This window comes from Ceraceosorus guamensis (assembly GCF_003144195.1).
Source record: "Ceraceosorus guamensis strain MCA 4658 unplaced genomic scaffold IE81scaffold_37, whole genome shotgun sequence".
Taxonomy (NCBI): Eukaryota; Fungi; Basidiomycota; class Exobasidiomycetes; order Ceraceosorales; family Ceraceosoraceae; genus Ceraceosorus; species Ceraceosorus guamensis.
This window is the reverse complement of record NW_020290032.1, coordinates 212,874-236,736: the sequence shown is the minus strand read 5'-3', so window position 1 is coordinate 236,736 and position 23,863 is coordinate 212,874. Positions and strand designations below refer to the sequence as shown.

Below are 23,863 nucleotides of genomic sequence, written 5' to 3'. Positions count from 1 at the left end.
CCCCCCCCTACGCACCCTCGTTGTTGCCGACCTGTGTGCGGCACACGTGCAGGGATACACGGATTAATTGGGAACAAGATGAAAGCTTCTGACCGGGTCACTCACCCAAATAGCGTTGCTCGGATGCTGCGAGATGCGCCTGACATTCTCAGCGAGCTCTATCTTGACATTGTCAGCAAAGACCGGGTAGCTTGGGTACAGCGAAGATGCAAAAAGAGCTTCGGACCACACCAACATTCCGGCTGCGTCTGCAAGATCGTAGAACTCCGTCGACTGGTAGGAGCCACCTCCCCAAACCCTCAGCAGGTTCTGATTTGCAGCTACGGCGCTATCGACTTGGTCCTTCAGAACAGATGTGGAGATGCGCGGGTAGAAAACATCGAAAGGGGTGACCTTGTTGTCGAAACCCACCGATACGTCAGCCGAGATGAAGGCAGTGATGCGGACTGAAAAAAACTCACGGAACCGCCCTGAATGTAATTCGGCTTGCCATTGACCACGAACCTGAAGTACGTGCCGGGCAGCACGCCAGCAGCCGTATCTTGAGGTGACACGGGACTCTGATCCAACCATACCGTGCGAAATCCAGTCTTCTTCGTCCATCGCGTGGCTTCAGTGTTGCTCGAAGCGCCGACGGGTCGAAGCTCAAAGTCGACGTCGTACAATTTTGGCTGTCCCAGCTTGTACGGCCACCAGAGAGCGGGAGCAGAGTCTCCGTCCGAAGGCACCTCGAAGGCGGCCCATCTGGCGACATTGTCGCCAACGCTGAGGGCGGCGCTTATGTTGGACGCGTCAAGCTTTAGTGCGAGCTCGGGGACCGAGAGTCGCACAGTGGCGCTGGTATTGGTAATGCTCCAAACGCCCATAGTCACATTGAGAATCCAGGGGGCCGTTTCGTCCGGCGGCAGATTGTTGGCTTGACCTTTGCGATACACCTCGATGCCAGATTCATAGACGAACATTTTTTTCGGCGCAGTGCCGTTCAAATCCTGTCTAGTCTGCAGTGCATTTTCGCTACGCTGTCCGTCGTCTGTAGAATCTTGTGCCTGAGCGGTGCCCAGACCGATGAGGTAGGCAGGCTTGTGCGGGCCAGCGGGAACATATGCTGGGCCCCAATCCCATCTATCAAACAGTCACAACGTGTGAAAGTGTTTAGCAGGCATGCGACCAAAAGGACTGCCTAAAGCTTTCCAACACTCACCCCAAGTCAGAACTTTGCTTTCGCACAAAGATTCGATTCGGATACACGTTGTTGGTTGTGATGCTTGGGAAGCCCATAGTCTGCGTGTTTGGGAAGAACGGCTCCCTGCTGCTTTCCTTCTTTGCGTACTCCAGAGCGGAGTCGAAGGCTAGAGTGATGTTTGCAGCCGCAGGATCGACGCCCCGAAGCGCATCCGTCACATCGAATCGCCAGCTCCTAAATTGGTTGTCTGTTGAGCCAATAGATATGTTCCCGATGCTGACGCGACAGATGGTGTCGAGCCCTTGAAAGTACAAGATCTGCCTTGCGTACTTTTGGAGATGAGGCAGCAGAGGGGCTAGGGATGCCGTGTAAGTCCAGGTGGGCTCTTCGCCGACCCACCTTGTCGTGCCTTCATTAAGGCCGACTACATAGAACAGAGACAAAGGTTTGACCAATTTATTGTGTGAGTAAGCATCAAACCATCATGGCACCCAGTTTGGACAGCGGGTCCTCACCGTTGGGGTCATCGATGATCCCGGCTCGCAGCAGCTCGAGATGTGCTTGACTGGGAAAAAGCGCGGGGACGGATACACTGCCGTTGGTGTTGGTGAGCCACCAGCTGAGCTCGAACTCTGCTGTGCTATCCTCTCCAGCAGACCGAGGCCCCCTTTCGCTGTTAGACACCGGCTTGGGGTCTCGTGCAATGAACGCCGGAAGAGGCAGCTCTTGAGCATGGGTTTGCCCGGTGGACAAGCCAAAGATGCCTTCAGGTGCTGAGCTCAGATCCACCTCTTGGCCTACGTATGTGGTGGGGGAATGGCGCTGCTCTTGAGTTTGAGCCCGCACAGCAAAATTTGTACTGGCCGCCAGAGCCAACAAGAAGCCGACTCGGCTTGTCAATGGAGAGATCATCATGTTCGTTGCCGTGCTGGGAGGGCGAAGCTGTGCTTCATGCGTGGAAGCTGTGCGGGACGGTCAGCGACTTGCTGCGCTTCGCCGCGACGTTGACGACCTTTGTCCAACGTCGAGCGTACCCCGCGATCGGTCCTCTTTATACGATCCACGATGCGTCAATCCCCCCACACACGCTCGAACCCGAGCTTCCAACACCCACGTCATCTTCCTCTCATGCTGCTGCAAGGCCTGAAGCTAAAGACGCATTGAGTGGTGTATGGTGGATGTGGGCGAACCCCTACACGAGCCGGGGCCGCGACTCGCGAAGTCCGAGCTCACCGCTGCAGCTCCGTCGGGTCTGCAGCGGTCATTATGGATTACAACGTGCGGGATCGATCAACAAATGTCCATCGGGACATCCGCGGTCACATGTATTTGTTTCCGCTCCGCAGCCCTCGACACGATCGCGACTCAAGACTTTGACTCTGAGCGGCCAGCAGCCAGCTGATGGGATGAGCATCGAGACTTGAGCTGACACTCCCGAATCACCTAGCTAGATGAGCTGCATTCAGCCAGCAGCAGCAGAGCTGACCACTTCTTGATTCACAATTCGTGATTCTTGATTCTGATCGGTGATTTTAGTCGGGCCACAACAGATGAAATCCTGCGGGCGCGTTTGTTTCCGTGTCGCGCTATTCAGGAATCAAGAATCTTGAATAGGAGCAGGCCGTGCGCGCGGCAGCGGAACTCTTGACTCACAATTTTGAATTTGAGTTTCAATAAAGCAGCAAAAGGTGCGGGCGTTTTAGCCCTTGAATTAGCTCCATCGCGGGACAGCCACATCAGTCTTGAGTCGCTCAGCCGCAATCATAAATCTTCAATTGAATGAAGAATCTGAGTGGTGAACTGCTGTGAACATGGTTCATTTACATATTTCTAGCATGGCGTACAATTTCAAGTTAAGTTTCAATCATGACTCGGATGCACGTCGCAAGGGCGCATGAAATTCATCCGCACGTTGGCGTCGCAAGCACATGGTGCTCCGCATCGGCACGGAGACAAGCAACGCGAAGGAGGCTGGCTTGCATCGACTCCCGCCCACAACATCGGCAACTAGAGCTCTCGCCCCCAGAAATTGACGATCGGCATCCAAAATCATGCTGACACGCAGAATGGCTGACACCGAACAGCGACAGCTCTCTTCAGCGTAGCTGAGAGTGGAGGATGGGCATCAATCCAGCAACTTCTTAGCGCCATCCGACCTCGTGGTCTCCTCCAAGTTGGGACGTCATTCCAGAGTCACGAATTGCAGGCCTTGGTGTACACACGATGTCGAATCCGTCATACGAGTCCCAGGTGCTGAACGCCGGCCCTGCCGACTCTGCCGACGACGACGTCATCAGGCCGCCGGTCAGTTGGTTGTTACGACTTCCAACGGAGCTGCAGATAGAGATTGGTCGCCATTTGCCTCTCGCGTCGCACTTGATCTACCACTTTCAAGTGTGTCGCGCCTTGCGCATGCTGATGACACGACCTGGTCTCATCTTTACAGGAGGTCATGGCTACTGGTCTCTGACCGAATGGCTGATAGCCGCCTCTGAGCTGCAACAGATCTTCGCACGCCGGGTGGGGCCGGTGAAAGAGGCAGGCGACCAGTTGCCTTTGCCCTCACAGAATCCACTGGGGGGCAAGGAGTACAGGGTCGCTGTGACCACAACGTCTGAAGGCGACAGGCACAGCGATCTTGCCACCTTGGCTCTCGACTTTCTAGGCCTGACTCGTGGTATTGAATCAAAGGATAGATGCGCCGTCGAAGCATGTCGTGCACCATCATCGATCCAGACGCTGCCTCAACCAGCGAGACCGATTCGAGCGCTAAGCTTCGTCGGATCTCGCGGAGTCACCGGGGAAGTTGTGTCCTCTTTGCTCACTTCTCCGCTTCTGTCATGCGTAAGGACTGTCCTCAAGACAGACCATCACGATGTTGACCGCTTATCATGTAAGTGTGAGCCACAGTCCGTCTGCTACTTCGCGTGTTGTTGCTGACGCGGTGCAATGTTCGAGCCATCATCAAGTCCTACACGCAACGAGTCCGTGGTGTCCACGTCGTGTGCCTACTGCTCTGTTGGCAAGCACGATATCAGATGACGAATTCCACTTTGCATTTGGCGCGCCGATGGCGGATGCGTCTCGAGTCGTCGGGTTATCGTCAAAGGCGAGGTGGATCTTTGGCAAGCTTCGGCAAAACACACGCCCTGCGGACCGTCTTGAGCGGCTGTCTCGTACTCGCTCTACGCGAGATAGTTGCGACGCTCTTCTGTTTGACGGCGTAGATCAATTCCAACAAAGCCGAGCTCGCTTGTCGTTCGCGATTCGTGATCGCGCGCCGCAAGCATACGCGGTCAAGACTCAGGCCGTGGTGGAGATGGGAAGCGAGGCACCCAGCTGGATGCACATTAAGGGCCGTGGCTTGCAAGCAGGATACTTTGCCCTTTGTTTTGCGGCAGAACACGTCTACTGGGCTGCTTTAAGACGCTGCGAGTCGGACGAGCGCCCCGAAGCATGGAAATCTTTCGAGCTTACGGAGGAGATCGAACAGGAGCTTTTGCAGGAGCTCGACGGACCGCTTCACGTCATTCTACACGGATCTGAGGATGAACAAGGGGCGCTGGACTTGGAAAAGGCCCTACTGTACAGCAAGATTCGTTGCGTCCACTGCCATCGACCCATCATCTGGGAATGAGCATCCCTGCTCAGTGCAGATCACTACGCAATGCCTTTGAGCCCACATCCACTGAACACAATTGTGTGATATTCGCATCCCCGAGCCACACGGTCCTCTATATCAAATCAAGACGTCACGCCTTCCAATCGCTGCTCTCCTCGAGCGACAAAAGACTAGTGAGCGTCTCCTTGAGTGTGGTGGACCAGTTCTTGAATTCGATGCCGAGCTCCTTTTGCGCGAGCGAGGTGTCCAGCGTTGCATATTTGCCCTCCAGCTGAGATGGGTCCGTGATTGCCACCGATTCCCAGCCTTTGGGCAACCTCGACTTGAGTTCTGGGTGATCTTCTGCGATCTGTCCTACCGCTAGCTCCCAAGTGTACGGCTCGGCTGGTGAAGGGGGGTGGTGCATACGCTATCAGCGAGCCTATCAAGCACCGAGCTGCTTGTGCTGCGCACTCACGTCCCGATAGCAGATAGCGGCGCGTCTTGGGCGGCGAGGGAATCGCAAAGTATGCAACGTGGGCCTGAGCGACATCTTGTGCGTTGCAGAACAAAGGTAGACGATTCTCTGGCATCGCCTCGGCCCCACTGATGAGCTGTACGGTGGCAAATAGCCAGACAGGACATTCTCCCGTCAGTCAATGCGGCCAATTGCATCAGAACGGCTGCGCATGACGCCAGCGGACTTACCCCGTAGACGGTCTTGCTGGACGTGTTTAGGTTGGATGCGTTCACGCCTGGCTGAAGAGTTGCCCCATAGACTGAAAAGCAAAAGACCGCGAGTCAATCTCAGTCTTCCAAAGCTCGGAGTAGATTCGTCACTCACTCATGGGTGGGTTGAAGGCCGCAGCGGTGAAGTTGGGCTTCTCCTTCTGCACAAAATCATAAAGAGCTTGCTCGGCCTGCACCAAGCGGGTGAGCATTAGATTGAGCCAGGGGGAAATTTGCGCCACGAGCGTATCCAACTGCGCACTCACAAGCTTCTTGCTTACAGAGTAGCTGAAGGCTCCCGCCCCTCCCATTTTAACAGCGTCATCGAACGTGGAGGGATTCCAGTCTTCAGCAGTGTAGGTGTATCCCGGGCGATTTGGGCCTCCCTTGGAGCTGAATGTCAGAGAAGACGAAGTGCATCAGCGTACAGCACAGCGACCCAGTCATAGGGAGCCGACTGACAAATCTGTTACAGCGGCAAAGGAGCTGGTCACCGCGACTCGTTCGACCGTTGAGGATTTGGCTGCATAGCGCAGCAGGTTGAGAGTGCCCTCGATGGCAGGCTTCAACAAGTCCCTCTCGGCGTCTTCCACATTCTGATGATGCAAAAGGCGAAGAGAGCAGGCAAGGCGCGTGAGCATGTATGCTGGTGTGGGCGCACAATTAGAAGCGCTCACCAGCTGATAAGGACTGGCGACGTGGGCGACGTACTTGACGTCTTTGAGCGCTTCGGTCAAGTCGCAGGTAGCTGTATCCTTCACCTCGACGAGCTGCACCCGCTCTCGCTGAGCAGGCGTGAGACGCGCAAGGAGCGCTTCCTTCTTGGATGCTGAGCGCAAAGTTCCTCGCACGCGATACTGCTGGGGCGCAGTGAGCGCGGCGTCGAGCACATGAGCAGAAAGGAAGCCGGTGATACCGGTGATGAGGACGAGATCGCCAGCCATGATGAGACGTCCAGTTGTGATGTGAGAGAGGTGTGCTGTGGTGTGCTGTGGTGAAGGATCAAGACTCGTGACCCTCGATTTGGAGGAATCCGCAAGCCTCATCGGAAGTTTATTGAGAGCCGACACACGCATTCACGATTCATGCTGAGCCATGCGGTCCGCGAAGCATGTGATTCGTGATTCTGACTGACATCACGGCTGCCATATTTGATGGCGGCAGAGCAGCTATATATAGGTACTCACAGCACCGCATTTGAATAGGCAGTTCGCTGTGGAGGTTGATTCGTGCTGATGCTGCTGCATGACGCACGCCGCTTACCCGCGGCCGTCGTCCGCGCACACAACACGTGCGAGTTAGGCTGCTGATCATGCAACCTCCGCGGATCTCCAGCTTCACTTGCGTCAATTAGGACGCGGAGCCGCGTGATGGGAGACCCCTGAATCCACGCGCACCCCTTCTCTCTCTCTGTGTGCCCTGGAAGGTTGACCTTTACCCCGCTCTTGATGGTGCTTCGTTGATTGCAAGTCGCCACCACGCTCAACCTTAATCTGAGTCACGAGTCTCGACGCTCCAATCTACGCCTGTATGAGTCTCGGCGGGGAGTTCATGTCGGCTCCATCTCCAATCCTCTCAGTGCTCCGACCACCATGGCTTCCATCCCTCGCCACTCTCTGAGGTACGAAGAATTCGCCGCCTCTGACATGGACACAGACACCTTGACATCGAGATTTCGCATTAGTCCTTCCGCAGAAGCTGAGGCTGAGGATCAAGCTACGCCCAAGGATCACACTCGTGATGACCATGCTGCTCGCTGTAGGGCGACCACTAGCGCTTTGACGCTGGATGAGGACGAATTTGACATTGAGAAGGAGAAGCAACCCTGGGTCAGCGGGTCAGGCCAGCCTCGTGAAGCGGAGCGCCGACAAAAGTACTACGCCAGCGAGACTTACTCGCCCAATTCCTATCCACCGCACCCAACCGCTCAGGGGCGGCACAGCGACAGCGAGCAGTGGAGCTACGGTGGGGCTGGCAATTATTCGCCAGGCCGAGCACCTGTGCGCGGCAGCAAGTTGGACGTCGAGAATGATGCTGGTGCAAATGGCAAGAGTGAGGCAGGCTGGGGCTTTCGAATGCCATGGCATGGCAAGGGCTATGCAGCTCCGCCTGGTGACGACTTCAAGGATGACAGCAGCGGCTCACGGTCGGATGGGGTGAGGAGCCTGAATGCGAACCTCGAAGCGTGATGGTAGCCCGCGCCCAAGCTCACGCGTATGCTCGCCTTTTCCTCCCACCTTTGCTGCTGCGATTTGTGACTGAAGCGTCTAATTGCGCGTCTCGCATCGCACTTGGGCAAGATAGGCTTCACCTTGCTGATCACTGCCTTGCTCTGGATACCTGGACTGGTCGCTCTCCTCATATATGGCGCGAGACCCTCGAACGGCTTCGCGCAACCGCAAGTGTGGAGCGTCGGCATATTTTGGTGGAGCATCTGGCTGTCTTGCTCCTTCTTGGCTACATTCGTATGCCACGTCGTAGCCAGCATCGTGCCGCGCTTCTTTTTGAGCTTGCTTGGCGGTGTTCAAGCGATCAAGACCCCGGCAGCATACTTGCTCGCCGTCAAGAGGTAAGTGCGAGCACACCGGGTCAGGCGATGACAGTGAAACTCCGGCCTCATGCCCGGCTCTTTGGCCACACAGGTATGCTGCAGCGTTCCTTTGGACGCTCTTCGTGAGTCCACAAGCCGCACCTTGTTGCATTTGCTCTCGGCCCTGTTCTGATTGGGCGCTATCTCCGTCTTAGGTCTGGATTGCTTGGCTGGTCATCATAGTCACCCATTTCAACGACCCTTCACAAAAGTCCGTGATCCAGCAGGGAGAGACAGCAGTCGAGTCGAGCTCGTCAGACGTCAGCAGTACTGCCAACCTCATCGTTACCATCGGCCGTTTCTTCTTTGGCCTCGCTCTGTGCAGTGCCATTCTACTGGTGGAAAAGTTTGCAGTGCAATGGTGAGCATTCGGAAGAATTTCTTTCCTAACCTACATCTCCGCGCTGACTTCCGAAGACCTTCATTCAGGATCGCGTATCGTTTCCACCGAGTGCAATACGAGTTCCGTATTTCAGTGGAATCTCAGCATGTTGACGTTCTGGCCGCGCTATATGCCAAAGCGCGGCCTAACTATCCGGGTCTGACGCTCAAAGCTGAGCGCGCTTACTCCGGTAATTCGTTGGGTTCTGGTGCGGTGCCAGAGCTGGCGGCCTTCGGCACAGCAAGCAGCAGGTTGAAGAGCCAAAGGATGCGGGCCACAGGCCCAAGCGCTAGCATTCTTGGCACGGCTGCTTCCTCAATGAACCCAAGTGTCATGCTTCCCTTTGGTCCAAGAGCCATTGTTCTGAGATCACTCGACTCCGAAAGCGAGACAAGGAAGCTGGCGAAGCGCATATATGCAACCTTTGCTTCGAAGTCTGCTAGCGGTGACGCATCGTCCATTGGCTTAGAAGACATCGCGGATTGCTTTCCAAATGCTCACAGAGCTACTCAAGGTCAGCCCTCACAAGCTCTCGAAGGCTTATACGTAGCTCACACTCGATCTCTCTCCCTCAGCGATGGAGCTGCTCGATGCGGACGGCAATGGGAGTGTGACCGCTTCTGAGCTTGAGCAGGGCTGTATTGCGATCAGGAAGGAACGCATGTCTTTGATGGCAAGCATGCATGACGTGGACAGCGCAGTAGCAGGTGCGATGCTGGTAGCCCTTGGAGCGTGTCAAAGCAGTATTGACAAGCCATTCCTCCACCACACTACAGCACTCGACGGAGTCTTCATGTCTTTCTACATGTTGATATCCCTGTCCATCATTGCAGCCTTGCTCTCGGTCAAGTTCAGGACTGCTGCGCTGTCGATGGGTGCTGTACTTCTTGGTCGTGAGTGGGTGCGGCGCGTTGCATCTCTGTGATCTCGGCTGATGTCTCTTCTCTGGTCGCACATCTCAGTGAGCTGGCTCATTGGCGCCAGTGCTCAAGAAGCTCTGGCCGCGATCTTGTTCGTGTTCGTAAAGCATCCAATCGACGTTGGCGACAATATTGAGATTCCTGGGCTTCTGACTGAGAGCGAGAAGAATGTGACTCTCGCCGTACACGAGCTACAGCTTCTCTCGACAGTATTCGAAACGACAACGGGCAAGCTGCTACAAGTCCCCAATGCCATCCTCGCAACGAAAGTCATTGTCAACTTTAATAGATCGGGACCCATCGATGAGCAGGTGTCCATCACTGTCGACTACACCACTGAACTCTCAGCGATCGAAGAATTGCGCCAAGACATGCTTAGGTGGATCGATTCGCGCGCTAGGGATTACCGCCCAGGGCTTGATATCCACATTCAAGATCTGGGTGATCAATCCAAGCTTGTACTGCAAGCGTCCATCAGGCACAAGTCCAACTGGGCAGACGCAAGCTTGCGCGCCGAAAGGAAGAACATCTGGCTGTGTGCCTTCAGGCACTTCATGCAGCTTCGCAAGATCTACGGGCCTTCGGGCGATCCTCATTCAGTGCCCATCAGACGAGTGGCTATGGTCGATGCGCCCAAAGCCCAGACGCCACCACTAGCGCATGCGCCGAAAAAGCCCGAGGAGTACACGTTGCTGGATTCGCGCACTCAAGCGAGTGAAGCCGAGCATGCTGCCGCAGCCGACGTCAAAGGCTATAGCACATCCCTAAGTCAAGCTCCCGCTCACGATCAACGCCAGCGAACACCGCGACGCTGAGTGTCAGCTCCAGCATTGTTAGGCTTGCGCTACATGAGGCCCCTCGACTCTCTACACCGAGCTCCGTTCGACCTCGATCGCGCGTATCGCGTCAGCCTCTGCTCACCAGTCCCGTTCCCAAGTCGTACCCATTCAGCTGCACTTATGACTTGCCATTCTTGACCCTTTGACGCTCTTCCATACCCAAGCCCGCACGTCACGAACTGAGACGACACGAATACATACTCTGGCTGGCATGCCTATCGATCAGACCTCGTGGGTTGCATTGACGCATTGCCTAGCTTCTACTTGCAAAGGGATGGACGTAGATGCGAGCAAGAGAGCAAGCGATTGGTGACGCAAGCCTCCATGTTGGAACCGCGACTGCGCCCGCCTGGCTGACATCCTAAAGTCGCGGCGGGTGGACCCTGTTGTTGATAGATCAATCATGCATTCACGTGATTGCTTGCCCTCCTGCTGGCTGATGGGACGTAATCTGATCTTGAAATCGATAAGCGTCAAAAGCCCAGGCAATGCCACGGCTGGGGCGGATGCAGCGCCGCATTCAGATTCACATTCTTGATATAGTGATCGATAGAATCCAAGATTCAAGATTCGATTATTCCCTTTCACGGATCTTTCAAGCAGCAGCGAGCGCAATCAAGGGTCCGGGTCATGGTCTGGTCTGCATTCCGCGGCCGCTTAATTCGTGATTATTACTGCTGCTTATCGAGAGGCGAGCCGCGCGTGATGCACACGCTTCTCGCGCTTAACCCCGCAGATGAAGCAGAGGAAGCTCATCTTGATCGCGCACCTTGTTCTTGATTGTGCATTACATCCAACCCGCACGACCCTCGACGAGAACGTTTTGATCTGCATTTGGCCAAACGTGCTCTTGGCTCGGCTCTTCTAGCCTTTTTGCGATTTAGTCGAGTCCGCTGTGCGCGCGCAAAGCAGTTTGCAAAGGGGTGCATTCGCACGTCGCTTGTTTGTAGCGAAGGGCGATGAAGAGATGACGGTGGTGGAGGAAGAAGAACAGGCCGCCGCGCGATGGTCCCTCGATTCGGCTCACGAGGAAGATGCGCTGAGGGGGTCAAACTCGAATAGAGCGCGCAATCCCGAGCAGCAGGCACGAAGGCACGACAGAAGCTACAGGGTCAGCTTTGCTCCTTCCGAACGCGAAATCGAAGCTGAGCGCGCTGTGGCGCTAGAAGAAGCCGGCCTGTTGGAGGTGGCCCGCAGAAGACGGAGGAGGTGAGAGGCAAGGCTCTCGACTGAGCATGAGTCATGGCTGGCTGACGTGATCTCCCCTGCTTGCGATGCTCAGATCATACATTGCGGTGTACCTGTCCATCTTCAGCGTCAGCTACGTCACCTCTTTGGACGCCAACACCGGCTTCCTCTATCTCAACTTGGCCTGCTCCGAATTCGATGCCTTGGCCTCTTTTTCCACCATCGCCATCGCTCAGCAGCTGTGCTACGCCATTGCAAAGCCGTGAGTGGAGATGCAGTCATGGCTTGATGAGCTTTCTCACATCTCGTGAATGTGGCTGCACGGACTTGAAAGCTCATACCGCGCTCTGAACAGGCCAATCGCGAAGCTCAGCGATGTTTGGGGCAGAGCGGAAGCTTATATGCTATCGCTGCTTCTATATATGCTGGGTATCGGACTCATTTCAACAGCTCACTCGCTCGAAAAGCTTCTCGCGGGCATCGTTCTCCAGGCGTGCGGTAATACCGGCGTGCAGGTGTGAGTAAGCCGCCACCTGTCATGAAAAAGACACGCTTTGCGTACTAAAGATTCGAGCGTCCTTTGCATATGGGGATGTACAGTCTGCAAAGCATCATCATTGCGGATACAACCACCGCTCAGTGGAGAGGGGTATGTCCAATGCCGCACACCTCACGATGAAAGCCTACCCCGACTCACTGCCTGCGCGCCCTTCCTTTCGCGAAAGCTCGCCATCGGTATCGTGAACACGTGAGCACCACTAGTCTCCTGCCACAGTTGCAAGCGTGGGCTAAGAGAATCCGCGGCGACTTTGCATCTCGCTCAGTCCTTACCTCATCAACTTCGCCATCGGTGGTCCGCTGGTACGCGCCGTGCTGGACAACAACCTGGGCTGGCGAGGTGGCTACGCTCTTTGGCTCGTCTTCCTCCCTATATCTGCAGCACCTCTTCTGATCACATTGATTGTCGGTCAAAGAAGAGCAAAGAAAGCTGGCATTCTTGTTCGCGATCCCATCTTTCGCAATGGCTTCTTCAAGGCGCTCAAGCGCCTTGCTGTGGATATCGATGCGCTCGGCCTGTTGCTTTTCAGTGCCGGTCTTGCGCTCTGCCTTGTTCCCTTGACTCTGGCGGGCAGAGGCACTCGAAGATCAGGTCAGTCCGTCCAGGAGCTGCGGATGGGAGAGCCAGCATTATGATGAGCTGACAAATCGTTTCACCCGATGCCACCCGACATTCTGACAGATGCACCGGCGTGCGCTTTGGCTGGCCTTGGACTTCTTATTGCCTTTGCATATCAACAGACGCGCGCCCAAGTACCCATGATACCGTACAGAATATTGCGCAACACGACAGTGGTCAGCATATGCATGATCGCTGTTGTGGACTTTGCGAGCTTCTACCTCAGCTGGACATTTGTTTCGGCGTTCGTACAGGTTGCCAAGGGCTGGGACCAAGCAAAGACAGGCTACTTCGCGTGAGTGGCGTGCATGTAGTGCTTTCGATTGTGGCTTGACTGAGAAATTACAATCCTTCTAACTTTATAGTACAACGCAAAACGTCACATCAACAGTGGTCGGCATATTTGTTGGCTGGCTCATGGCCAAGACGCGTCGCTTCAAGACGATCCTAGTCACCGGCGTCTTGGTCCGCCTGTTGGGCGTTGCGATGATGGTCCGATACCGCAACGCGGACACGCCATCGTTCATCCTCGTGCTCTCGCAATTAGCCCAAGGAGCGGGTGGGGGTCAGATTGCCATCACGATGCAAGTTGCCGTTCAGACCGCAGTGAGACACGCGGACGTGGCTCTATCCACTGCGCTGGAGCTATTGTTCGCCGAGGTCGGCGCGGCAATGGGCAGTGCACTTGCTGGACTCGTCTTCTCCAGAGACCTTCCTCCTGCACTCGCTCGATCCCTGGTGCGTTGCGTGCAAGGTTGCTTTCACCGTGAAGCAATACTTACCTTTAGCGTCATGTCTACTCTGCTCAGCCTGAAATGCCAGAGGCAGAGCGTCGAAGGATATACGGCAGCCTGAGCGTCGCGCTCTCGTACCCCCTCGGCACTCACGAGCGTACAGGTATCACCCTCGCTTGGACGTCGGTGATGCGGACCCTGTGTATTCTGGCAGCTGTGGTTCTGCTTCCAGCCATCGTCTTCAGCCTGCTTTTGCCCAATGGTCAGCTTGCGGACGCCAATCATCCTGAAGACGAAGCTGGCGTTGTAGGCGTCGCGAGAAGAAGATCGAGTGTCAGGTCAAGGAGAGCCTTGCGTAGGCAGAGCGTGAATGAGGCAAGCAGCCTCTCACGCTCCAACACGGATCGATCAGGCCGAGAAAGACCGCACACCATTGGCAGCTCTGGGGACCTTGCCATAGGCTCCTTGGATGGACTGAGTGCACCTCACGTCTCGAGTCTCGAAACACGATCATGAGAAAACACGGTGCAATCTCAACGAATGATATCCGCTATCGCACCTGAAAGACCGTTGCCCTGTGTGTGGTCTGCAGCCCCGAAATTCTTATTGACTACGGTCAAGCATCATACCGCTTCGTCACAACACACGACGTCACTGACCATCATCACCTGCAGCAGCAGCAGCGATGAGAAAGGCACGGAATGAAGATTGTATGGACAAGTGTGAACTGTGATCTCAGGTGGGCAAGGCCGAATGACCCGATTCCGACGGCCAGAGTACAAGGATGCAACGAAGTGTTTGCAGGAAGAATTGAGAAGTTTGCAAGTGATGTCGAAGCAAGCAAGGGGGGAATTGGATGTGGCAAGATCAATTCAGGCGAAGCTGAGCTGTCGTACACTGCGTCAAGCCCCTCCGTCATAGTCCATGATGTGCAGGTGTGGAAAGTTGAAGAGAGTGGGGGATGATTATTGAATGCTGGCGGAATCTCTAATGATGTCTGGTATGATGTAAAGCTTGACCCATGTTGGAACTCAGAACCGCTCAGAAGGACGTCCATGTGCTGAGACGATTTTGGATGCGCGTTATGATTCCCGATCATGCGCACATTCCTTTGAGCGTGAAAGATTTTGTAAAGGACAAGACTCCACTCAGAGCATCATCGCACCAGCGATGAGAGCAGCGGACAGCGTGAGGATGCCCGCAACGCCGGCACCGGGAACAAGAGAGGCTGCGCCAGAGTTGCCGCCAGAGCTGCTCGAGCCAGAGCCGGATCCGCTGCTGGTGCCAGTGTTCGAGGCACCGTTTGCGCCAGTGCGAGTAGTGGAAATACCGGAGGAGCTGCTTCCGCTGACAAGAGACTTGATGCCATTGGCAATGCTGCTAGCCGTGGTGCACTGGCTGGTCGAAGGTAGCGAGTAGGCAGCGCTAGGGGTCTGTTGGTCTGGGGAAGCGTTGATGAAGGTCTGCACGTCACCGCCGGGAGCAGTGTAGACGGAAGAGAAGTACTGCTGGAAGGTAGACGTAGAGCCGTCTGGTTGAGGGAAGAGACCAGGGGGGTACGCAGCGTCACCGTCGCACGTGTCGAAGGAGTTGTCCGCGTAGTTTCCTGGCATCACCCAGTTGCAGCCCATCTCATCAAGGGTGTGTTGGCACTCGAGTGGAGTGGGTGCAACGTCGGTACCGGCAATGCAGATACGGATGCAGGCTTGGTCCACAGAAACGAAGTTCATCCACTCCTCGTAGAAGACGTCCTTCCCAGAAACGTTGGAAGTGACGTTTCCTCCGACAGGGTTACCCATGTTTGTGGCACCGTGAGGGTCAAGCTCTCCACCTTGGTCTCCGGGAGCGAAGCCAATCCTGGGAGTCGGGAGAACTTGCCATCAGCATGTTGCACCACTGGCACATCGAGGACAGACACCACCAACTTACTTGGTGAAGTCACCCAGAGCCATCAATTGGACGTAGAGAGGAGTCTTGACGAAGTGGGCAGCGGTGACAGTGCCATCGGGGATGACACGAGCGTTGTTGCGAGGCTTTGTGCAGTACTAGTGCAGGGAACAGGTCGCGATCGTTGAGATTAGTTCACGACGCTGAATGGGTGGCAACGCGTTGGGCCCACCGTCGTCGGTGTGATGCTAGTGCGCAAGCGATACTCACAGCGACAACTTCACCCTCGACGTTCGCAATGGTCTGTCCATTCTCAGGAGGTCCGTAAATGCACCAGTCATCGACGGAGTTGACGGACACGAGACGAGCCATGGAGGTCTGGTTAATAGGCGTGTTCTCTTGCGGCGTCTTGGGGTTGGTCGGGCCGTTGGAGTTGCGGCCAACAACACCAGCCATGTTGGGGTTGGGAGTTCCGTACTGGAACTTGGCTTGGGCAGCCACGCTGGAAGCGAGCACCGCAACGGCGCAGAGAGACTTGACAGCGAACATTTTGTCGGAAGAAAGGCTTGGTGAGAGGGGTCGTTGATGAGTAGAAGCGGTAGGATGTGAATATCGTGGCGATCAAGGAAGTCGGAAGCAAGTGAAGGTGTGAGCGTAGCAGAAGAAGTGGTGATCGTAGAGTCGGTGGTGGCGAAAGATGGAACAGCGCGTTGAGTTTGGGAGCGGAGAGGGGAATGAGGAAAAGGGTTGCAACGCGGACGGCACGACGAGCTCGGGAATTTGAGGCGCTGCAAAGGATGAGAGCAGGGAAAGGGGATGCCAACGAGTTGAATTGCAAACGGGCGCTCGAGCAGTGTGGGTTCGTGCATCGGCGGCTTGGCTGGTCCAACGAAGCAAGTCAGCCACCCAGACCGTCCGCCTGACGGGCAAAGTGGAACCAAACAACGGCTGGCTGGCTTGCTGGCTTGCTGGCGGGGCAGCTGGCAGGCAGGCAGGCAGGCAGGCAGGCAGGCATCAGCATCCACACAGCATGCAGCTCAACGGTCCCCAGCTTTGCGTGGGCTTGCACGAGTCCGCAGCGCGAGCGGGTGACACTGATGCGACTGCATGTGGCCTCGATGTGCGCGTGGCTAGCAGACACCGCTTGTGTCGACGGCTTGCAGCTCTATAACGGCGCTGCTGCTGCCCCTCAGCTTTCCGTGCGTCTCCTGGCCGTGCATATCTACAGTACCAGTCCTGAATCGGTGCAGAAGATGCTGCTGCATGGGTGCCAATCAGCGGGCCTCGTTCTCATCCGAAGCAGCATGCAAGCCGAAACGGCATGGCAGCATAGCATAGCATAGCAGAGCGGCAAAGAGTTCGGCATGCAGTCGAAGTCCGCCTACGCTTCTGACGCTCCTCTGGCGCAGAAGCTGCATGATCTTGCATGCAGCAGCAACTCGATTGCATGGCGGCTGATGTCTGCGGTTTATGGGGCGGCGACTTAATTGTGGACGCGACACACAGGCTGGGACTTGACAGACATTCGCCGAGACTCATGTGTCCGCACAGCTTCAGTGATTTCGAAGCGCCACGGAGCAACTACTACTCTGTCGTGGAGCGTTTCTGAAATGCCAAAATGTACAGCTGATGAGGTCCGAGATCAAAGCCTCGAGGGCTACCCATTAGTATAGTCAAAACCAGTCGTCCTCACCACAGGGAGAGGCTAGAAGAAAGGCCTTTCGTGCAGGCAAGTCGTGAGTGACGGCTGAAGAACGCTAATGGTGGCACTGGGCTGCACGGTACGAGTGATTTGAACGGATTGCTGATGGGTCAGCTATAGCGCGCAGACACCAACGCATGGATTGAGTTGAGTTGAGGCTCCGCGGCGTTGCCGCCTGGCCCTCTTCCGCTGGCCGTATGCTGCAGTGGGCATGCTGGGCGGGCGGGATTGTGTGGCCGCTGCCGCAGGGCCGACGGCACCAGAGCCTTCGGCTGAATAGCATGCAGGCCGCGGCATGCAGCAATCGTCGCGTCGACTCGAGAAGATGCATGGCGGGTCATCAGCTCAGCACATTAGCAGTCTTGATCACTGGACTGTGATGCATGTAACGGCTCTTCCTAACGCGACGTTGGAATTGAGATGTTGTGCCCAAGGCGCACGTAAGGTGTTGTTGTTTATATAGCGGTCGCAGCATATTGGACCGCTAGAGAGGGGTTTCGCGCATGTTCGAGATGAAACAGATGCATCTCCTCAGAATCCTCACGCTTCTCCTTCGTGGTTGGGCTGATATATAAGCAATTAAGATCCAAGTATCAACACACGTTGAGAGTGTGTATCAGTGCAGTTTGAGTGTGAGTAGTACGTTGTAGCAGTCTTGAGTGCGTGAATCTTCAAGTCTCACAACTGATCTCGTTTGCCATCAAGCATTGTAGGCCTCGCTTGCTTGATGAGTTGGGTGAGATGTCCGAGGCGCATGATTCGTGATTTCTCTGCCTTTGTTCAGCGCCCCACCATCCATGTTCAAACATGAACAATTGCACGCTGATGATGAGTCCTCATTTGACTGTACTTGTACCTCGTACCAGAAAATAGAACGGCGCGGTGCATCCATGCGCGCGCATGCTTCCCTGCATGCCTGATGGAGCAGCAGTACATGACTGCGACTACTGTAGTGGCCGTGAACGTGCATCTGCAGCAGCAGAAGGTGAGGGAAGCCCATCCACCAGCCATCAGTAGTCTCATCAGTCAAGAGTGCAATAATTAGTGAGTGCTGCTACCACGCACCACAGCCAGGAGACCAACACCCGTGACTGGGAGTCTGCTAGAGGCATGGATGGTATGTGCATGGACTGACCTGACCGTTGAGCGGATCGACCAAGTCAAGAAGTCTGATCATGCGGTGCCAATCTTGGATCTGTGAATAGTCAAGATTCAATTTGGCACATCGATATGCGCAAACGCCGACAAGGAGCACGCAAAACAGCACACCAGTCAAGCCGCGGCCAGGTAGATGAGCGAAGAGCTAGGGCCAAACATGGCGAGGGCGCTCCGCACGACTTGATCGTCGCAAGCTGAAAGCGTGAGGCACGAATTGAATCGAACGGTTTGCCACACCGCTATATATATGTATACGCACTCAAGACTCTCTTGACTCGTGACTTCGGGGACATCAGCATTCATGATGAACCCGACTCATCAATCTTCAGGGGCGCGCGGGCGCAGCAACGAGTTCATGCAGCCCAGGTGCAGCATATAAGATGCGTGATAACACACAAGAACAGACAATACATGCAGATATGCTGCGCTTGATGGGAGCCTTTTGCACTCGTTCGATCATGTTGGCGACTGCGCTTGCCACAGCATTCATTCGATATTATCGTGATGATAGACTCTGCGCACATCGCGTGTGCTGCTCCCTATAGCTCTCTGCCTTGCGCACGGGCGTAAACAGCCATCGCTGATGGATGGGCGTCTTTTAGGTGCTGGACCTCGATTTGATTCTCGTACGTAGGCCTCGCGGGCTCGACTGATCGAGCCAGAGGCGCCCGCCCACTCACGAACCTTGAGTAATTTTGACTCTTAGCATGCAAGAGGAAGATGTTCCTCGACTTGGATTTCCGCTGCGCCTCATCCAGATTGAAAGGCTCTCGTGAGACGCTTTCGTTGTCTTCACTCACGAGGTCCCAGAACTGCGCGGTGCAGCGTACGTCACGTGCGAGCACGGCAATCACACCATTCAAGATTCAAATTCCCGGTAAAACTTTCTCGAAGCCGATCTTTCCACCACATCACGTGCACGCCTCAACCTCGCCGCAACTTTTCGATGAAGCGCAAGCGTACGCGCTTGCTGGCTCCACATCTTCGACCCCGTATACCCATTCACGATTCGTGATTCCGAAATCAAGATCTCGATTCCATCTGCTCTGTCACCGACGTTCATTTCACGAATCCTGCACAATTTGCAGTTTGTGCCGTCGGCGATCTGCGTGGCTCGCAAGCAGCCTAGCATCCTACGACACCATAGTACGGCGCCATGGAGACGCAGCACAAGCCTTGGCTGCCCGAAGCGATTTCCACTTCCCATCTTGCTCTCTTTTCTCTCACAGCTAATCCAAGCTTGGCAGCCGATCTGCACGCTTCCCTTCTTGCCGCCGCTCGTGCTTCAGACGACGAGACTGGTCGAGCTGCAAAGGCGCGCGTCGACTTCGCGCTCATTGATGCGGCTACCATCGTATCCGAGGCCCACCTTCACACCGCTGTTTGGCAAGCCCAGACCGCCCTCGGAAATGGGCTGCAGAAAGCCAAGAGCAATCATGCAGAGGTCATATATAGACTTGGCATCACTAACAACGTGAGTCGCAGACCAGATGCTGGTCGTCTCGCATTCCGTCATGTTGAACCATCCCCTGCTGTCCTCAACCTTTCCGGATCACAGATAGGCGACGCTCTGAGAACTTTTGGCCTTACCCCAACCACCACGCATCTCGTGCTCATCCGCTTGAGTGCTCCTTCATTGCGGGTCAAGGAAGTCCTCCAGCAAATGCAAGCGCTCGTACCTGGTGCAGAACTGCTTCCTCTTAGCTCTCTCGGCCTTTTGCCCAACCAAGACCAGAATGCACCGTCAATCACTGATCGGCAACGGATTTCCAAAGCTTACAAGCTTCAGACTACGGACCAGAAAAGCGAATTGAGCGTTCAGGAGAGCAAGAAAGTAGAGTCGCTCGTCGTCGGTGCGGTAGCAGCAAAGAGCATCGCTGCGTGATGCAACATTTCGCAAGCATTCTCTCGCCCATGTTCGACGCTTGCATCACCAGAAACCTCTCGACTCTTGACCTGCGCTAGCGAGTCTCGATGAAATACTGCCGAGGTCGCAGCTGTTCCAATGCACCTATCGATCTTACTGGAAGTCAACGTCACGATGCGCCTTCACGGAAACGGCCAGCTGCTCACCACGTGTCTATGTTCAAGTGGGCGCTCTCGAAATGGCTTTGAGAATGGCGGAGAGCGGCGCTCACGTCAAGCGGCACACGGAAAGCGTCATCTGCAACGCATCACAGAGGCATCATATCAAATGTTTTTGCATCGAGACGACGCTCTCAAGCGGGTCGCTTTGTACAGCGGTATGTAGAAAAGCTCAAAGCTTGCCTTTGGTTTCACCTTCCGTCGCGGCGGGCGCCTCCTTTTCGCACATTTCTTTCATCAACCTGAGCGCATCGACAAGAGCCTTGGAAAAAGTGGCTGTCGGGTCTTTAGAGTTCATTGGAGAGTGCTTCGTCTCCAGTCCAAACTTTAATAATTGGCCACCAGCGAGGTAGTTGGTGCCCACGCCATCTTCGAAGCCGGACCCAAAACCGGTTCCGCAGAATCTCAAGCCGCTGCTGAGACCGGATGTGGACAACTTCCAGGTCTGACTTTCGCCGAGCAATTCATCGCCAAGCAGGATGCGCGCCCCGGCTTCGCAAGCCTCTTCAGGAGTTCCGTCCTCCTCTGGATTGTACGCCAGTCGCAGACCAGTCAAATGTCTATCAAAACCTTTGCCAGTCGATGCGGCCCTGGTTTGTGCATTGTGGGACTGGCAGGCAGCCGAGAGGAGTCTGTAGATCTCCGACGCCTAGCAGCGAACGAGGAGCATGCCTGCACTCAGCGCCAGATGTACCATGATGTGATCGGACTCGCATCACCTTCGACTCACCGGCTTCTTTTCCCGCACCGCGCGGACGAATTCGTACGCCTCGTTGCTGAAGCTTCTGATCACGTCTGTCCTGCCGTGTTTGAAGACGCGTGTGCTGGCGGTCTCGTACGTAGGACTCTGATACCCTTTCACGTTGGCGTAAGCAAGTTGCAGTGCCATTTGGAGGAAGGCGTCTGGACTCTGCTTGGCCACCTTCTTGATCCACTCCGCTCCGTACTCGTCGTACCACAACATGCCAATATCGCTCGTGCTGACCAATTGTCTGGCCGCAGCGGCAGAGCTCGCAATGGAAGCGTGCGCCTTATCGTCCAGCTCCCACTGCAGCTTCTTCCATGACGCAGTCGCGCCAGCGGGTCCAGCAGGTGCAATGGAGTTCGGGAAAGGTTGACCAGGCTCGGGAGCTGGCTCAGCGAGGGCGAAGTCGATGACAATGCTGGGGATCAGGGCGTCGCACGGGGAGTGCTCGCCATTGATACCCCCTCGACCGTTAGGCTCCATCACAACGCTGAGTGCCTTGTCGAACCATCGGTTGTGGCCCCCTCTGCCAGCGCCGGCAATGTTGCGCGCGTGCGCATCTACGGATGCTGGAGTCGCAGTCGTCACAGGCTCAGGGTGTCCTGACACGTTTGGCAGCACTGACGAGTCTAAAGACACCACAAACAAGCAATCTTCCAAAGCACCAAGGGTGGCTCGGTTGACCTTTGAAATGGCGAGGAGATGTTCACGGGCCTAGACGAATGACAAAATTCGATGATTCGATGAGCTTACGCTTGAAGCAAGGTCAATATCAGTCTACTCACCCTTGCCCAAGTGTCCCGATCGTCGGCGGTGAGGATGCCAACTGCGTCTCCGTCCGCCTTCTTGGCGTCCTCCACAATGTCCGTGAATGCCTTCTCTATCTCTTCCAGGGGCCGAGTAACACCATCCTGGCCAAGCACTTCCACTTGATAGAAGTTGTTTCGTGCCATGACGCAAACGTGGCGAGCCACTGTGGGATGCGGCGTCGCTGTATTCCAATCGTGGGGGATGGCAGGAATGCGGGAGACGCCGAACAAGCTGAGGGGATGGTCTTCGCATAAGAAGAAGGCGTGCAAACGCTCAGGTGGAATGCAACAGGCTCTGCTCACCGCGTATACTGGTGCATGCAGAAAGCACTCGACCTAGATGCGTCTGGCATAATCTCTTGACTGCAATGAGCAAGGTAATGAAGCATCAAGCTCAGCGAGAGCTTCCAAAGGCGGCAATGCTTGCTGTGCGCGCTTAGTCTCGAATGCGGGAAAGGGAAGAAAACTCACTGATCGAGCCTCCTCTTGAATTCCAGCAATCTGCCAGTGATCCAGGTCGCTCTTCTGATGCCCCACTGCTGCCCCTTCCACTCTTTCGCTCCGAGCGCAACGCTGAAATCCTCAGAAGGAGTCAGCGCTCCATACCTCTCCGGCTGCACTTTGCCCAGCTCCAAATCTGCAGCTGGTGTGTTCGGATCCGCGCGGAACATGAGCCACCAGTTGGAGTTGACCAGTAGCGGAACGCGCCATTCGTGGTAAGCTTTTTGCAGCCAGTATCGATCGTCCAGCCAATTGTCTGGGGTTGTGCGGTCCACATCTGCGTCGAGCGCAACAGGAAGATCATAAAATCAGATTGACATTTGGGGCTGCGCTCGCATCAAGCGCGCCCAGCTTGGCACTTGCAGCTGATCAAGCTTCGTCACTGACCAATCAGACGCTGCTGCAGCTTTCTAGCCAGACTGCCCTCCTTCACGGCCTCTTGAGCCCATTCGGCGCGCTTTTGCAGCTCGCTGGCAGCAGTGGCGCCGGAAGGGAGCTGGCCGAGCTCTTCCTTTTGCCTCAAGACCGGTTCAAGAGACTTGAGGTACCTGGGGAAAGTCTCTTCCAAGGTTGGGACTGGCAGACGTGGCAGCTCTCCTTGCCTGGAAAAAGTCTTTGGGGGCGCACTGCCGGGAGCGCCACGGAAGGGTGTCAGGGCGAACATGGCTGGAAAGCTGGTGCTAAGGGATCGCCGAGCAGGAACGATTGGCGGAAAAGCAGTTGGAAAGGTGAGATGCACGTTCCTGGCAGGGATGTGCGCCGATCGAGAATGAGTGCGAACAGCTGAAAAGACTTTGCGTGTAGCGACCAGCATTACGAGGTGCCTTTGGCGCTTTCAGCGTGGTGAGCCTGACAGTCTGTGGTGGCTGTTCTGAATGAAGCCTCGCTCTCACCCTTGCATGCAGCAGTGTAGCTAGCTCTGCTTGTGATCTGGCAGCTTGCTCAGAACCGATGCCGCGATGCTTGTTGTGCTCTGTGGCTGCTGAACAGTGACAGTCGTCGCAAAGACAAGGAGAGTAGGACGCTGGGCGGACGATGAAGAGCTGCTTGTAGCTTGGCTTGGTGATTCCACCAGGTCATGACGAGGTGCAAAGCAAGAAGAGGCGTACACCTGCCGAACCTCGCCTGTTGAAACGCGGGGAAGCTCAAAGCTTGACGGCGAATGCGGTGCCGCTGGGATTGAGCTTGAAGCTCATCGTCTGATGAGGCAGAAAAGCGTGATCTTCGCCTGTGATGCCTGCCTGCCTGCCTTGGCTGCGTGTGGCCTGTTGTTGCCTTATTGACGTGCATGCCTCAGCCTCAAACAGCAGCACCACCTTGCATATCCTTGCAGCACCCTCGCTGCGACGCGTGAATCCGCGCTGCGCTCAAAGTGCAGTCGTGAGTCTATATGAGTCGTGAGTAGTATAATCAAGGACCATGCGCGCGGCCTCGTTAACGCGCGGCTAAACGGCAAGATCGCATGCCCGAAGGCCGGTGCTGCATCGCGATCGAGGCCTCGGGCATGCGAAAGATTGACTGATCCGCGCTCACGACCGCCTCGGCGCGTACAGATTCCTGACTATATTCGCATCTCTGCTGCAAATCACCCTCTCCGTCATCAAAGCGTAGGCCTCAAGGAATGCATCGCCCC

The 23,863-nt window shown here is 55.6% G+C and overlaps 8 protein-coding genes across 8 annotated transcripts; 4 read left to right on the top strand and 4 right to left on the bottom strand.

The window, feature by feature from the left end:
- Positions 1-7: 7 nt before the first annotated feature.
- IE81DRAFT_348038 (hypothetical protein) lies at positions 8-2,098 on the bottom strand (the record flags this gene model as incomplete). The annotated part of the gene is made up of 5 exons (XM_025516215.1): positions 8-31; positions 106-393; positions 462-1,122; positions 1,202-1,607; positions 1,699-2,098. 5 exons carry the CDS (start codon positions 2,096-2,098, stop codon positions 8-10), a joined length of 1,779 nt encoding a protein of 592 aa, XP_025369011.1.
- A 1,549-nt stretch (positions 2,099-3,647) lies between these two features.
- Positions 3,648-5,136, top strand: IE81DRAFT_156651 (hypothetical protein). The gene has a single exon (XM_025510494.1). It carries the CDS (start codon positions 4,059-4,061, stop codon positions 4,818-4,820), a length of 762 nt encoding a protein of 253 aa, XP_025369010.1. The 5' UTR covers positions 3,648-4,058; the 3' UTR covers positions 4,821-5,136.
- On the bottom strand, positions 4,481-6,654 carry IE81DRAFT_324193 (NAD(P)-binding protein). Its single transcript, XM_025514167.1, has 7 exons — positions 6,191-6,654; positions 5,976-6,109; positions 5,780-5,906; positions 5,629-5,704; positions 5,493-5,563; positions 5,263-5,398; positions 4,481-5,189 (listed from the first exon to the last, which is right to left on the bottom strand). Exons 1-7 carry the CDS (start codon positions 6,455-6,457, stop codon positions 4,936-4,938), a joined length of 1,065 nt encoding a protein of 354 aa, XP_025369009.1. The 5' UTR covers positions 6,458-6,654; the 3' UTR covers positions 4,481-4,935.
- Positions 6,655-6,917: 263 nt separating this feature from the next.
- Positions 6,918-10,607, top strand: IE81DRAFT_324192 (hypothetical protein). The gene is made up of 8 exons (XM_025514166.1): positions 6,918-7,669; positions 7,778-8,082; positions 8,156-8,186; positions 8,259-8,464; positions 8,533-8,999; positions 9,061-9,192; positions 9,262-9,378; positions 9,448-10,607. Exons 1-8 carry the CDS (start codon positions 7,106-7,108, stop codon positions 10,218-10,220), a joined length of 2,595 nt encoding a protein of 864 aa, XP_025369008.1. The 5' UTR covers positions 6,918-7,105; the 3' UTR covers positions 10,221-10,607.
- Positions 10,608-11,019: 412 nt separating this feature from the next.
- IE81DRAFT_341851 (MFS general substrate transporter) lies at positions 11,020-13,927 on the top strand. Its single transcript, XM_025515670.1, has 9 exons — positions 11,020-11,453; positions 11,527-11,694; positions 11,788-11,949; positions 12,033-12,081; positions 12,158-12,180; positions 12,257-12,582; positions 12,673-12,904; positions 12,975-13,347; positions 13,419-13,927. Exons 1-9 carry the CDS (start codon positions 11,212-11,214, stop codon positions 13,857-13,859), a joined length of 2,016 nt encoding a protein of 671 aa, XP_025369007.1. The 5' UTR covers positions 11,020-11,211; the 3' UTR covers positions 13,860-13,927.
- A 472-nt stretch (positions 13,928-14,399) lies between these two features.
- On the bottom strand, positions 14,400-15,871 carry IE81DRAFT_156467 (hypothetical protein). The gene is made up of 4 exons (XM_025510493.1): positions 15,501-15,871; positions 15,273-15,388; positions 14,674-15,200; positions 14,400-14,505 (listed from the first exon to the last, which is right to left on the bottom strand). The coding sequence occupies exons 1-4, from the start codon at positions 15,777-15,779 to the stop codon at positions 14,492-14,494; spliced, it is 936 nt and encodes a 311-aa protein (XP_025369006.1). The 5' UTR covers positions 15,780-15,871; the 3' UTR covers positions 14,400-14,491.
- Positions 15,872-19,246: 3,375 nt separating this feature from the next.
- On the top strand, positions 19,247-19,975 carry IE81DRAFT_348032 (hypothetical protein; the record flags this gene model as incomplete). Its single annotated transcript, XM_025516214.1, has 2 exons — positions 19,247-19,564; positions 19,649-19,975. The coding sequence occupies 2 exons, from the start codon at positions 19,247-19,249 to the stop codon at positions 19,973-19,975; spliced, it is 645 nt and encodes a 214-aa protein (XP_025369005.1).
- Positions 19,976-20,272: 297 nt separating this feature from the next.
- On the bottom strand, positions 20,273-23,262 carry IE81DRAFT_324184 (acyltransferase ChoActase/COT/CPT). Its single transcript, XM_025514165.1, has 7 exons — positions 23,124-23,262; positions 22,618-23,054; positions 22,201-22,507; positions 22,033-22,092; positions 21,706-21,961; positions 20,906-21,634; positions 20,273-20,824 (listed from the first exon to the last, which is right to left on the bottom strand). Exons 2-7 carry the CDS (start codon positions 23,042-23,044, stop codon positions 20,348-20,350), a joined length of 2,256 nt encoding a protein of 751 aa, XP_025369004.1. The 5' UTR covers positions 23,045-23,054; positions 23,124-23,262; the 3' UTR covers positions 20,273-20,347.
- Positions 23,263-23,863: the final 601 nt, after the last annotated feature.

Bases quoted from the DNA above. Each gene is read 5' to 3' on its own strand.
- IE81DRAFT_156651 (XM_025510494.1), top strand. From the start codon at position 4,059: ATGTTGACCGCTTATCATGTAAGTGTGAGCCACAGTCCGTCTGCTACT.
- IE81DRAFT_324193 (XM_025514167.1), bottom strand. From the start codon at position 6,457: ATGGCTGGCGATCTCGTCCTCATCACCGGTATCACCGGCTTCCTTTCT. The intron at 5,907-5,975 runs GTCAGTCGGCTC...TCTGACATTCAG, and splicing joins TTTGCCGCTGTAACAGATTT to CTCCAAGGGAGGCCCAAATC. The intron at 5,705-5,779 runs GTGAGTGCGCAG...CGCTTGGTGCAG, and splicing joins ACTCTGTAAGCAAGAAGCTT to GCCGAGCAAGCTCTTTATGA.
- IE81DRAFT_324192 (XM_025514166.1), top strand. From the start codon at position 7,106: ATGGCTTCCATCCCTCGCCACTCTCTGAGGTACGAAGAATTCGCCGCC. The intron at 8,083-8,155 runs GTAAGTGCGAGC...TTGGCCACACAG, and splicing joins TACTTGCTCGCCGTCAAGAG to GTATGCTGCAGCGTTCCTTT. The intron at 9,193-9,261 runs GTGCGATGCTGG...ACCACACTACAG, and splicing joins CGTGGACAGCGCAGTAGCAG to CACTCGACGGAGTCTTCATG.
- IE81DRAFT_341851 (XM_025515670.1), top strand. From the start codon at position 11,212: ATGACGGTGGTGGAGGAAGAAGAACAGGCCGCCGCGCGATGGTCCCTC. The intron at 11,695-11,787 runs GTGAGTGGAGAT...CGCTCTGAACAG, and splicing joins TGCTACGCCATTGCAAAGCC to GCCAATCGCGAAGCTCAGCG. The intron at 11,950-12,032 runs GTGAGTAAGCCG...GGGGATGTACAG, and splicing joins GGTAATACCGGCGTGCAGGT to TCTGCAAAGCATCATCATTG.
- IE81DRAFT_156467 (XM_025510493.1), bottom strand. From the start codon at position 15,779: ATGTTCGCTGTCAAGTCTCTCTGCGCCGTTGCGGTGCTCGCTTCCAGC. The intron at 15,389-15,500 runs GTGAGTATCGCT...TCCCTGCACTAG, and splicing joins TCGAGGGTGAAGTTGTCGCT to TACTGCACAAAGCCTCGCAA. The intron at 15,201-15,272 runs GTAAGTTGGTGG...CCCGACTCCCAG, and splicing joins GCTCTGGGTGACTTCACCAA to GATTGGCTTCGCTCCCGGAG.
- IE81DRAFT_324184 (XM_025514165.1), bottom strand. From the start codon at position 23,044: ATGCTGGTCGCTACACGCAAAGTCTTTTCAGCTGTTCGCACTCATTCT. The intron at 22,508-22,617 runs GTCAGTGACGAA...CGCTCGACGCAG, and splicing joins GCTGCAGCAGCGTCTGATTG to ATGTGGACCGCACAACCCCA. The intron at 22,093-22,200 runs GTGAGTTTTCTT...TGCTCATTGCAG, and splicing joins TTCAAGAGGAGGCTCGATCA to TCAAGAGATTATGCCAGACG.